A 14,209-nucleotide genomic window follows, 5' to 3' on the forward strand; every position below is an offset into this window, starting at 1 on the left:
TTATTTATTTACTCTAGATTGAAATAAAGCTTTTTCTAGCAAAGGGTGTAGGCAGATGCCATTTATTAACAATCTTATCACACTAATATATTTTAAACTTATTTATAGTGGTGGATGAAGTAATCAATCAGTATGTAAAGATACTACAAGTAAAAGTCTTACATTCACAGCTCTTACTTGAGTAAAAGTGCTTCAGTACGAGCAACAATATGAACTTAATATTAAGAATTCATTAGAAGAAGAATGGCTCCTGTCACTTTTACATTATCGTGCATTATGACTACTAATGCATTAATATAATGTTAGGTAGTTTAGGACAATGCTTTTGACTTTTTATGTAAAATCTGAATCTTTCACTAGCAATATTAACAGTGCTGTCAGGATATCTTCCATCGACCACAATGACAGCTCCAATTCCCTTGGCATTGTTTATGACCTGAAGCTATTCAGTTACATTGCAGTAATCTATAGCTCTATTTCTATAACTCTGCCATCCATGTCTGTCTGAAATTATTCAAGTCAAGTACAAAAACAACCCACAATCGTCTCTTGCATGAGATTCATCTGGTATGTGGCCTTGAATTAGACACTAAAGGAAATGGATGAGGCCTTGATGAGCCTAAAGAATGAGAGCCGTGTCAATGACTAATGGCAATTTTTTTATTATTACCTTACAGGCCAAAAATATGCGGCCACACACACACACACACACACACTCACACACACTCACACATACTTCTGTCACACACGCAAATCGTGGTAGGATGATCGATAGGATGCTCCCGTCGGCATGATGATCACCGTGCCGCCTCCTCCAACGGAAGTTTACGGTTGCTTAGCAACGTTAGTGAAGTGGTTTATCCCTGCCAGTGGGTGGTAAGTAAAGGATAGCTTTTTAGCTTTTTAGCTTTCAGAATTAAAGGAAATTGTTGCTATAAGATTATTCAGAAATGCGCTGTACTTATTTAATTTGTTCAATAGAAAAGGTTAGCTGCCCACTATTGTAGTTAAGGGTTTGGTTTTCCTCAACCTTTAGCCCTTGCTCCATTGACCGCTAACTATGCTCAGGCTACTAATCTTGGTCCTTTACTAACAAGTTACCGCTAAGCTAACCTTGGGAAATGTTTTCGTTAATAGTGGCGTCGATGGGTTTGTGTTTTTGTGAGGAAAGCTAACTAAGATTAAAAATATATATATATAGCGCAAGCGAAGTACGTCTATGTATTTGTTACGCAGAAACTGTTGGAGAAAACTCCACATTAAGATGCACATATGCTAACGTAACTACCTTAAGACCACTTGTTTGTCATCACAGGCCCAATGCAGAGCGCTGAAGGTGAGAGAGGTGAGGGAGGAGGGGGAGGCTGGGAGAAGGGAACGTCCAACCAAGATGAAGTAGACACCAAGCTACAGGAAGGACTTGATGAAGCAGCAGAGTATTGGGGAGCGACTGTCCCACCTGAGGTATGCTATTTGAGGAATCTTTTTTTTTTTCTTTTTTGTTTAACTTCATCTCTTTTACTTCTTAATCAGGTCCCTATGAGGACATGGGGATATTTGTTTCTTCTTTTGTCCAGATGTTGTAATATCTACACTTGTAGTCTTTACTGTTATATAGGCTACACAAAATATAATTAACAAGGAGCTCAAGCCAATTGCATACAGTGTTATGTCGTCCTATTGGACAACAATTGCCACCTACTGTAAAAGTCTAGATTGTGTGTCTAACAATATAAAATGTCTAAATCATAATCAGTATCAAGAAGCTTTGTGCATGCTTTCTGTCTGTATCTCAATCTGGCTTACAGGATCAGACAGGACCAGAGCCTGACGACTCTGCCCCTCAGCCTCACCCTGACCTTAGTGGTGCTGATGAAGACTCCCCTGTGGCCACAAATTCAGGTCTGTCACATGCTAACCTTGTTGGTGATTTATAATTCAGTACAAAGCAGCACAGTATCAACACAGTTCAATACAATAACATTTATTGTATACTGTTGTGAATCACATATAGTAGGTCAGTATGTAAAAAAGCTAATTTAGGCTGGTTTGCTTAGGATCCATTAGTTCAAAGGCCCATTACTACCTTTTAGTAATTTCGATTGAGGACAGGAAACTTTATTGTCCTAGGGCAAGATACTGTGCCTAAGATTACAGTGCCTTTGTTAACTTAAACTTTATTGTTCCTCACAATATTTTCATCAAACACATAGAAGAGAATAACAATAAAACAAAAGTATAGACAAAAACAAAACAGAAATATATCCATTTAGAAGACACAGTCAAGTACATGTTCACAAGTTCAATGTCACTCAGCAGTATGTATCATTTTTCACATCTTAATTTGTCAATTGATTAAATGATGACTTCAATTTTCTGTGTGTCAGTGCAACACAATGTTGCTCAGGTGCCAGTGATTCCTCACTTCTCAAACCTTCACACATCAGAAGACATGGAGGCTCAGCAGCCACTCCCAGAGGATGAGGAAGAGGAGGAGTTCATTGTTCTTGATCCTGAACATGTATGTAGCTTCTCCTTCAATATTAATGCGATCAGTATTTATTTGATGAATAGATTTTGTATTACTGGTCCTTAAGGAGAATAATGGTTATCAGTGTCTCATCTGTGTTCCAAGTATATTATGTTATTAAGTGCATTGGTAGCATTTACAAGTAAGTTATCAGCACAGCCCTCCAAAAACTATTATGGTGCATAAGAGATAAAGTTGCCTCAATCCATAGACATCTGTAGCACAGTTAGTTTATAAACATTGTACTAGATATCTTGCATTCCACTTTCATGTCACTGATAACCTTTGCTCTGTTGGCAGCCCCTGGTCAGAAGACAGCAAGCGGCTCTGAACAGCCAGCTGAGGAAGCAGCTGGAGAGGATCAACCTGGGACTGAAGGAAAAGGTTGTCTACTTTTCTGCCAACAACAAATATTTTCACATCTTCCGTCTGGATTTTTTTCCTCATCTTGGATCTATTAGTTCTCACATACACAGATATACACATGCAGAAGCAAACAACATGTAATGCACATGCACATGCAGGTAAAACTTTCCTGACTTGATACCTATAGGGTCTCAGTATGTCCACAAGATGGTGCTGTTGCCCTATATAGAAATTTTTTTGCACTTTTTTTTAAATTTCTTTTTTTTATATATTATTTGGATTTGTGTAGCAAATGGGCACATTGTAAAGAATAAAAATGAAAACGCTGATTAACCAATCTTCTATAACTGCAACTGGAAGTATCTCTGACAAAGAATGTGTGCAAGACAAAAGAAAACCAGAATAAAACAGAGACTTCTTGAGACTGTGAAATTCCTCTGATTCCTGTCTGTGCTGTCTCTCCCACTGTTGCAGCTGGCAATAGAGAAGGCAGATGCCAGCCACATACAGCAGATAGGTTGTGAGATCTATGATATTCAGGATCAGCTGGCCAAACTCTATACCAGGCTGGATGACCGTCATCAGACCAAGGCACAGGCTGAAGACAAACATCGACAGGCACGGGATCAACTGGAGGCAACAAAGAGTCACTGTTCCAGTACTAGCAGCCAGTGCAACAAAGCCAAAGCCAGTGGTGAGGGAGCTGTGCCATTTTGTGGTCTTGTCTTGGTCAAGCAAATTCATTCTTAATTTGGAGTTGGATTTACTGTAACTAACCGTATTGTGTTTATGATGGAAACACAATCCTCTGAAAAGTGATACGGCTTCAGAATTTGATCGTCTTTGTAGAAGCCGTGTGGATTGAAACACATGGATCAAGATTTTAGAGCAATGTCATTTGATCTTATGTCAGTTCAAACTGCAACATAAAGCCTAAATCCATTCATTAAATTAAATAAATTTAGACGGATTGAAAACTGGTTAGGTCCAGTGGACAAACAGTACTTTTTCAACAACAGTAAGACAGAATTAGTGTTAGTCCATGTTTCCAAACTACAAATTTGAGACATTGTGTTCATTTTGACCCCTGTGTATCTTCTCCATAGTGTCCCAATTACAGGCGGAGATTGACAACCTGACGCTGCAACTCGTCTTCACACAAGGAGTCAGTGAAGATCTGCATTCTAATGTCAAAGCCATGAAGAATGCTAGACGCAAAGCGGGAGCTGAGAAGGACCAGGCCGAAGAGCAGAAATTAAAGCAGGTGGACAGGATGAATTCAGACACATTAAAAAAACATTTTGACTGTATTAGGCCTTGATTCATTTTCTGCTATTGAAATATTCTACTGTTACCAGGATTTGTATGTGGAGCGTCTAACAAAGGACATGGAGAGGCTGATGCAGCAGATAGCCATGTATGAGGCCCAGGCTAGTGCTCAAGCAGAGGAGACACAGGCAGCCAAAGAAGCCCATTCTGAGGTAACTATAGTATGACATAAGGCAGTATATACCTGTACATATTTTTTATCTGTTGAACCTTCTAATTGGTCCAGATATATATCCAGTCATGTTTGTGTCTGTGTGCAGGCTGAGATGGAAATGGAGTCTCTGGTGATGGTGCGTAAACAGCTGCTACAGCAGTGGAACAGCAGCCTATTGGGCATGAGGAGACGAGATGAGGCCTTCAGTGCGATGCAGGAGGCCGTGCGGTGAGAACTTGGCCAAGGGAGGGGCTGATTTTTAATATTCTACTGATCTACTTTAAATGGGCTAATGCATTTCAAACGTACATGTGACTATCAATGTCCCTACTGGAGACATGTAGATTTCCATTCCTTTCAGCATATGCAGATATAGGAAATATCTATAATATACTCCATATATGAAGGACAAACAGTAATATTAATGACCTGAGATTTAAATGGAAAGGTGGCAAATATTAAAATGAAAGCTTTGCATTCACTTATTCCTTTCTGCTGTACATGTTTTTCTCAGTGAAGTCGAGCACCAAGCGATCTTACTGGACAGAGAAATTGAAGGCTACAAGAAATCCATCACTGAAGAGCAGGAGCTAAATGAGACGCTCACTTTGCAGCTGAACTGGTCTCAGATGGATGTAACCACCTCCAAAAAGCTGATTAGTCAGAAGCAGGCCCAGCAAGAGGCCCTGCAGGCCCACTACAGCACCAGCCTCCGCACTCTGAGGGAGACAGAGCGCAGCCTCGCCAGGATCACGAAGGTAGAGGGGAAAGGCTTCTTTGTTCGTTCAGAGATTGTTTGTCACATCATCCCCCTACCCTCCCCTGTGACTATGTGACACACTGATTATTGTTTTCTTTCTTTTCCCATTTCTACATCATGCTAGGAAACCAGCACCCTCCAGGCTGAAGTGAACGATCAGAGGAGGCAGTTGGAGAAAGAAAGTACTGTGCATCTGGAGTTGGAAGACAAGATCATGACCCACATGCAGCAGAAGCTCACACACAATAAGGCTGCCAAGTACTCCCAACGTCTCACCAGCAAGATAACCGCACTCAAGAAAGAAAAGGTAAAGATGGAATTTAGAAAAATAGACAAAGCATCCAGAAGAGACTCCTTCCATATACTCTTTAATTATATTGTCATTATCATTATTTTATTATTTAATATACAATATATTTATACCTTCAATTTCAAACTGGGCTGTTTTAGTTAAAAGGGGTATTTGAGTGATTTAGTATTACACATAAGCTGTGAAACTCACAAGAGAGAGACAAAAAAGAATTGTCAAAATTGAGACAGTAGAGGCTGAGATGTCCTGACTTTTCCTAGTATAGCTCCAACACAAAAAAGATGGGTCCTACATTTACCATAGTGAAACTCAATAGCTTCTTTAATAAGGGTATGCCTCCTGCATACCCACTTTTTTAAAACAACAACCCCCAGCATCACCAGGGTTATGTCTTACATTCAGAGCCACAGAACACATTATAAAACAGTTTAACATGGTGAGGAGAAGTATTTCTGACAGGTAAAGTCTACTTCATGTGTAAAAATCACTCGGAGGAAAGGAATATTCAAAAATAAGATCTCTTCTTCCTCCAGCCTGTTTCTCCAAGACACAATTGACCTCAATTTAAGATCACTGTAAGATTTTGACCATTTTTACATTTAATCTCAACTCTTAAGAAATTTTTTTTTTTTTTTAAACTGCTTTAAATTTGTACTTGTCTGAAATAATCAGCTCTTAAGACAACAATGAGATTCCAAAGAAACGTGAATGGCTTATAAATGAGCCTGCACAACACCTGAAATTGTGATTGTGATCAAATGAAAGCCTGTAAGCACAGTATGAGATCTCCTGCTTTTCTTGTGTTTCTCCTGTTATTCTGAAACTGGACACAATTGAATTCTCAGATCTTGATCTATTCTTTGCTGTTTATTTCTCCTAAGCATGAGTTTAGAAGAAACAGGTTAGGAAAAACAGCTGATTTATTTCTGTGAGACAAAGAAAATATAGCAAAATTTTTCTCTGGGCAGTGGAGGCCCCCTTTATTATGTAGCAGGCCATGAAGAGCAGTAGAAATTAAGTAGCGAAGAGGATACAATAATGCAAAACACAAGCTAGATTACAAAAACAACACCACACACGTACAATACACTGAGGATAACAATACATTTTTGTCTCATTCATTGTCTCTTTTTCCCCTTTAGACCTCTCAGCTGTGGAAGCTGGAGAATGAGGTGATGAAGGTGGGACTGGAAAGCAGTGAGGTCGGCCAACATCTGGACAGCCTGGCCCTCACTCAGGAAGCCCTAGATGGGGAGATCGCAAAATACAACAAGTTACTCACATCCAACCAGGCTAAGATTTCTTCCATCATTACACTCATTGGGCAGAGGCAGGCCACCATCACAAACTACAATAGAAAGATCTGTCAAATCGCAGCCAATACTGGGGTGAGAGATTCTGGGGAAGAGATGATCCCTGGTTGTCTGTTGTTTATGTTGATTAATCAATGAAAAGTTTTTTGAATTTTTAATATAATAGCTATCTAGGTGCACTAGAAACAATCTTTACAATCAGATATGCACTAAAAATTACATCCTGCCTTTGTGATTCTGTGCCTCCATTCGCAGCATGAAGAGCTGAGTCCTCTTCAGATCAAGGTAGAGGCATTGATGGCTCAGATTGAGGAGCTGGCAGTGAATATCAAGAGTGACCAGCAGCTCTGGATGAAACAGCAGGGCATTCTAGTAGGACTGACCCAGGAGATACAGGCCAACAGCAAGAACATGGTCAAACTGCAGACAGAGTACACTGGCATGCAGCAGAAGAAAATTCGCTTGGAGAGTACGTAATGTTGTCATAAAGAAGCACACACATGCACAAATAGGTAAACAGTCAGCAAAAGTCAGTTGTCAGTCAGTTATAAATATGATTCTAGTGATCCTGAGCTAGTAAACAGCATGTCTGAGAATGTAAGCATTTGTGAAGTTTTAAGTATTTAGAAATATCAGCATCTGATAAAAACAGTTTCAGAAAAATGAAGCAAAGTGGGAAGTGCCAAAAACTGCAGTTCTTTGAATGGCCGCTTGAGGCTGGCTCCAAAAGTGAGTCCCCGAATCCCTGTAAACTCCCATGTTAAAATGCCCGGCTTTACAACAGAAATAAACACAGCCTGGTACAAAAACCAGTTTAGATCTTTATAGCATCACAGACACTACGTCCATCGGTCTATGGATAAAAACAGTTTTTATAGAAAAAACAGTTGCACGTACTAAAGTCAACCTGGACATTTCCATTTGCACTCATACTCAACACCTTCGACACCAACTCCAACCCCACCAGGTCAGATTGGAGCAGAGCACCAAGAGCACACAGAGATGGAGAAGAATGTGAAGATGCTGATGGGAGACTTGCTGAAGCTCAACACCCTGCTCAGTAAGAATGGCCAGCTCAGCCAGGCGCTGGAGCAGGAGAATGCACTGATAGAGACAGATTATCTTCACAGACTGAAGGCATGGCTTGGTTTTTAAATCATCATTAAGTTTGTTATATTCTGCAGTTTTATGAGTAAACAATTATTAAATGTGATACAATGTGTTCAGGAGGCAGAGCGGGAGTCAATTGAGATGCAGATGAAACACGAGAAGACCCAGGAGGAAAAAGAGAGACTCCTCAACAGTCTGGTGGAAGCTGAGTCAGTCACATATTCATTTTTTGAGTTAATATTTATGTCTTCATTCCAATCAACCAGACAAATTATTAATTTATGAGATATGTAACAGTGAAAAATTATAATAATATATAACTTTATGCAAAAAATTGATGACCATATATTGCTCTAATACATAGCTAATTTTAGAATGATATCTAGAGTGATATCTAGAGAGATGAGATAAGTTTTAAATATACTGATTCATGAATATCAAGACATTTTTCCAATAATTAATACATACATGTTGGATTGAAATCATTCAGTCATTGACAGCTCATGTCAGCATCCCTTATTGTGCTTGCATGTGTCCTGCAGGCGGCAGATCATGCTGTGGGAGAAGAAGACCCAGCTTGTAAAAGAGACTCGTGCAGCTGTGGACTCTGAGGTGGGCCAGGGAGACATCCAGGTGATGAAGGCTGAGATACACCGTATGGAGGTAAACACAGTGGACGTCATAAGATTATATACGGATGATAACAGTAAACAATAAACTATAATACTGAGTTGTTATCCAGCTGTTTGCCTTTGATGCGGTAAATATGCAGTAAAGATAGATAGATAGATAGATAGATAGATAGATAGATAGATAGATAGATAGATAGATAGATAGATAGTATTTTAAGAGAACTGAATATAGAAATGTGCCTTCAACATCTCTCAGCACTAGTATCTGATACATCCTTGGTTAATCTGTCACCTCTCCTGTAATTTAAAGCTATGTGATCAACAATTTAAACACACTTAGTGAATAAAAACACATTGCAAATATTTTTGTAATTACAGTATTTGTGCTGTAATGAAATTCAACAGATTGAGAGGTACAATAAATCCTGACACTAAAACAGGGGTTCAAATGGCTGGCCCTCTCCATTTAGATATTGGCGTCAACAAGTCAACAGAGACAGTATCACAAGTGAAATGAAGGCTCCAGCCTCAAGGTCAGATGTTGGGTTGTGCCACACATCCCCCACATCACTTCTGTAAAAAACCCTCAAGCCCTCTCAGTCTCAATATTTTTGTGTTTAATTCATCTCAGCTCATTTGTAGCAACAGCAGGAGGAACGGAGCACACACAAGTCAACTAGCAAAGTGATTACCTCTCATACTCATGACCTAAATGAGATTTAAAAAGTCTCCTCTTATTGGGGTCCTGACAGAGAGTGATGAGGAAAGATGCAGCAGACACACATCACATCAAGGTCATTATAGTAACTCACTGAAAATAACGTGTAATTATTACTCACCTTTTAGTCAAATCATATGGTTTCTTCCTGGTCATATAGCAGCTATACCATGGGTTGGCACCTATTGGTCTATTGGTAACTATTGTCACTATAATAGTCAGTATAATATTCCATTTTAAGCTACATACATATTTTGAATTATGTAATGCTGCAAAATCAAAGCAAACACATAAGATATTTCAATATCCTGTCACTGTTCATCTTCTTTGTTTTTTTAAAACTTCTTCACCACAAGGTACAAGAAGAAATAGTAAATTCAGAAAGTGCAATCAATAATAACACCTTATTGATCTCACCTACTGAATTTAGCTACAATTTTATTTATGTTCTTTGCGCTTGTGTTAATGTTTGTGTCCTCTCACTCAGTATATGTATGTCTGCTCAGGTGCGACTCAACCAGCTGATGAAGCAGCAGGAACTGCTGCTGAGGGCGAGTGAAGCAACAGTGGCAAGGAGGGAGACGATCGTTCTCCGCAGGGAGGCCATGGTCCTTAGCTCCCACAAACAAACTACAAAGGGTGAGCTGAACCGCTTCATTCAGGGCCTGCAGCGCAAGATCCAGGACACACATAAGGTAGGACACGTGATTTTCCATGTCTGCATATGTACCTGAAACTCACTTGTCTTATATGCAGTATGCATGTCTTCAGCATGTGACAGAGTGTGAGCAGGTGATCAGGGAGCTACAGAAGAGCCAGGTGAGTCTGAGTGACAGACTTGCACAGCAGAAGCAGCAGCTGATAGGACTGTGCGGCACCAGCTACACCCTTGAACCCGACTTCATAAATCTCCAGGATACCAAAGACAAGGTAAGGAGCACATACTGTACAACCTTCAACACATGAATACATGCTACCATGTTAAATATACTGTAACTCTGCTTAAAAATGTTGTTTTGCCAGTCTGTATTATACTGGTGTGTGTATTGTGTGTGTGACTGACTCTCCACTATCTTGAAATCTAATCCAGAATCGTCTTCATTGTTTAATCTGCCCAAGTAGATGGTATGTGTCAGTCAAGCCTCCATTCAGAGCTGAAATATGCACCTTCAGTCTTCTGACAGTAACTGTTCAATAATGCTAATGATGTAGTGGGGGTGTGGTGACAGTTATTAAAGCATTTTTCTCGGTCACGTAGACATGGCTGCACATTTACAGTCTTGAGCATCACAGTTTCCACTCATGGAAACCACACCCACTAACTATTTCCTGATATAGCTGCTCGTTTTTTTTAAGCTTTTGTGGTCAGTTTTAAATTTTCTAACAAGAGAAAGCATAAAACATATGCACACCAATTCTTTATTTTTCCCTCCCTTCTAGAACCTAGCCCATCTGGTGGCTCTACAGAGCCGAACCAAGAAGCTGCAGGGGGTGTGTGAGGGCAGCTACCAAGCCTTATCCACCAGCGAGTCAGTAGGAGCCGCTCTGCAAAGCCAGATGGAGCGTGTGCACTCTACCACCACCATCCTGCACCGTGTGTGTGAGGAGTTTCCCCAGCACCAGGGGGCACTCCGCAGGCTGTCGTTAGCATTGGCGGCACGCACACAGGCCCCGGATCAGCAGGCATCCTGAGAGTGAAGGGGACAGTATAGGCATGGCAGTGAATACAGGAGGAGAAATGCAGGGGAGGGAAATTGAGTAAAATGATGTTAGGATAAGAAAGAAAGATTAGATATAAGTGAGAAGTTATTTATTTTGGTGTTTGATTGTGTTATGCTTTGAATGAAGATGATTGTGAAACAATGTAATAAAATAAACACTCATGAAACTGGAAGACAAACAGTCAGATTATTCATGTGAGTGTTTGGCTTTTTCAATCTAGCTGCCAGTTTGGAAAGTTACTGAAGTGGATGAAAGAGTAACAACATACATGAAGGGTTGTGCGTGTCAGCTGTTAATGCATCAGTAACAAAGAAAAAACCTAAACCATTCAGTATAAGCCTATGTTGAGCTCATATACCTTTCATTTGTTCATTTATTGAAAAAAGGCCAGACAGCAGCACACTTCCTAGATGCTTAATTTCCTTGTTCACTGGCTCATTTGCAATTTTAAACACAATTATCAGTGTTGGTCAGTTCAGACAGCACATGGAGGCTTCAGCTGGGTTATTTGTGTTGACTGTGGATGAAACAGCGCCTTTTTTGAATACAGTATTCTGTAGTGTCAGTCATATAAATTGTTTAATATTTAGGTAATTCACAGATTGACATGCATGTGCTGCAAACACTCAGTGAAACTACAAAATAGAAATATTCGGTGCTGTCCAGAACATCTGACAAATCGCCACTCTGCACCAACTTATTTTGTTCACAAAGGTTTTGTAAACATACACAAAAACATACAGTTCATCTGTCATTATGGTCAAACAAAAGGACAGTTTGCTATAAATGGAATGAAATAAAATTTTTGAATGTACTGTTTATATAAACCAGTGCCCCACAATGTAATGCACAAAGGAAATGGAATCCGCAAAACAGTCGGAGAAATTGTGGATGGTGGTGTGGCAGCTCAAGTTACATGTCTCTGCAATTACATTTTGCTTTCTGTTACTTTGCTGTGAGCATACAAAAAGTTAGTAACTGTAGTATTAGTTTTCTGTGTGGTAGCACCCGGGTATTTACCCTTGGCAGAGATGTATCTTCATTATCTGCTATTGACATAATTACACCTGTCCTGGCTGACAATGGCAGATGAGTCTGTTCACAAGAGAACAGGAGTGTGTGTGTGTGTGTGTGTGTTACCATGTCTGTAATTTCAAGCATTGTAATGAACATCATGTGCTGCTTAGAGCGAACCAAAGCATCTGCAGACTTTTCCTTGGCAGCAGCAGATCTGCTGTATGCGACGCCAAGTGATTTAAACACTTGCAAACGCGACTCCTCTGCGAGGGTTGGACTCTCGCACATACAATGCTGTGGAACCGGCTCATCAGATTCTGTGCTTCCCATGATCACCATCTTGTAGTCTAAGGACAGGACTTTCCACAGCACCTAGAGGCACCCCATAGATCACTAGAACTGTCAGCACTGCACTCAAACTGCTTCTCACACTTCTCTCACCTCACCATCTGGACCTAAATCTAAACTCTGACACACTGCAAACACATGCAAGGGAGATGACTTATACCTGACCTATATTACTTGTTAGGAGATATCTTTAGTGTACTCTTCTGTAGATTACAGTGACAAAAAAAAATGCTCTTCCAGGTTAACAGCACTTCAAGAATTGGTTACTCATTAACAGTGTCCTACATTATTATACATAAATGGCATGTCCTTGTCATTGGTTTCCTCATGAGAAAGTATATTATATCTTATTTTCATTATGTGAAGGTTGATGGGACATTAGCATGTACTTTTGTGAATGTAAATGCTGTTTATTTATTTTGCGTTGTTTGACTGTGCTGTCCCTACGCCTACGTGTCATTTTTTCAGAAGACCTGTAACCTGTTTAGTCAAATAATTATGCCAAAACAACTCCCATTCTTAAAAAACTGCTTCTCTGCTTCAGACCAGGTCCAACCAGGAACAGGGTTCAGGTACTACGATTAGATTAAGATCATCATTAGAAGGTTGTTTCCCTGTGACCTTGAGCAGTGCGTATGTGCTTTTAGTCCTGCCTACAAAAGTGACCTTCAAGTGAGACTTTTGAAAGTAGTAACACACATTTTCTCTTCGCACAAATTCTGATTTGAGTCCATATGCAATAGAAACACATCCTTTCTCAATTCAATACAATCAGGGTTTTTTTCTGCTAAAGCTTTACTTGGTCTGGTATGGCTGGTATGTGGTTAATGTTAACTAAGGTTAGCAAACTTTAGATAGATACTGCTGTATATTTTTAGAGTCAATTCACTGAATTTACACGTGTTCCTGTTACCCCACTTTTTAACATTATTTATTTAATTGCTGCTTTTCTCATAGTCCTTCAAGATTCTAACCTAATATGAACTCCACTTAATGTAGAAAATCTTTGTAACTGAATAAACTGCAACCACTTGTTCAGCTTTTACTGCTAGTGTGAAATTGTCTTTAATACTTACAAGGAATGTCTCTGCTTGTCTTAAAAGCAAGTATGTGAATATAGCGTTATCACTATCAATCTTATATTTCCAGTGTTATATTTTCACCCTCTCAGTCACTCTGAGGTCAAAATCGAGTATTCTCTAGAGAGCAGTGGTTGTTCGTGAAACATGTGGCATATCAAGAGAGTTTATTAACTTTCCTGTGGGTAACCTTTGAATGTAATTTCTAGTTTCCAACTTGTTTTTTAGCCAGAAGTGTAACATCATCGGTTTTTTCAAGATAGAAGGTCTGTTGCTCCACCAGCTCACCTTATCCCTGTTCTGTTTTCCTTGTGTATTCCCATGCATGCTCTATGGGGAAATCCCTAATAGTGTATTTGGTGGGGGGGGTGGGGGGGGGTATAATTTGTTGTTCCTCTTTGTTGTTGATGTAAATTTATTAGAGCAAGGACTGCAGTGCTCAGCAGTAGAGTGTTATGAACTTTGCAGTTTGTCTTTATTTGTCAAGTTCCACTGAGCTCATGCACTAATGTTTCCAAAGGAGGACAGCCTTATCACTTTCTGGGTCACTGTGTAATCAGTTGTAACTTACTGACACGTCTACTTTTTATAGTTTAAAATCTCAGTTAAAAGGTTTTATTTCAAACTGTTTCTTTAAATTTCCATTTTCTCTGTTCCCTAGATTTCCTTCGTGCTCCAAAGTCTCTCTGCCAGTATATCATTTACGGTAGGCTGCCTTGATAGCTTCCATTTGTTTACATAAACCCTTTACAGTACAGTTGACAGTGAGTTCACACATGATGGTGGTAAGTTAGCAAACAGTATTAAAAAAACACTTTAAC

The 14,209-nt window shown here is 39.7% G+C and overlaps 1 protein-coding gene across 2 annotated transcripts; it reads left to right on the forward strand.

Moving 5' to 3' along the window:
• Positions 1-747: 747 nt before the first annotated feature.
• On the forward strand, positions 748-11,122 carry ccdc40 (coiled-coil domain 40 molecular ruler complex subunit). 2 transcript variants are annotated; one of them, XM_071505407.1, is made up of 19 exons: positions 748-876; positions 1,316-1,464; positions 1,809-1,902; positions 2,388-2,521; positions 2,831-2,914; positions 3,371-3,590; positions 4,003-4,160; positions 4,255-4,377; positions 4,486-4,607; positions 4,894-5,137; positions 5,264-5,446; positions 6,592-6,837; positions 7,018-7,231; positions 7,730-7,899; positions 7,990-8,081; positions 8,415-8,535; positions 9,729-9,917; positions 9,994-10,152; positions 10,663-11,122. In XM_071505407.1, exons 2-19 carry the CDS (start codon positions 1,321-1,323, stop codon positions 10,912-10,914), a joined length of 2,949 nt encoding a protein of 982 aa, XP_071361508.1. In that variant the 5' UTR covers positions 748-876; positions 1,316-1,320; the 3' UTR covers positions 10,915-11,122. The 2 variants fall into 2 exon arrangements, with proteins under 2 accessions (XP_071361508.1, XP_071361509.1); XM_071505408.1 differs by lacking the exon at positions 748-876 and adding an exon at positions 888-1,211.
• Positions 11,123-14,209: the final 3,087 nt, after the last annotated feature.

Source organism: Trachinotus anak, unplaced genomic scaffold, assembly GCF_046630095.1.
Source record: "Trachinotus anak isolate AG129_WGS33_773 ecotype Australia unplaced genomic scaffold, CSIRO_AGI_Tana_v1 ptg000019l, whole genome shotgun sequence".
Lineage (NCBI taxonomy): Eukaryota > Metazoa > Chordata > Actinopteri > Carangiformes > Carangidae > Trachinotus > Trachinotus anak.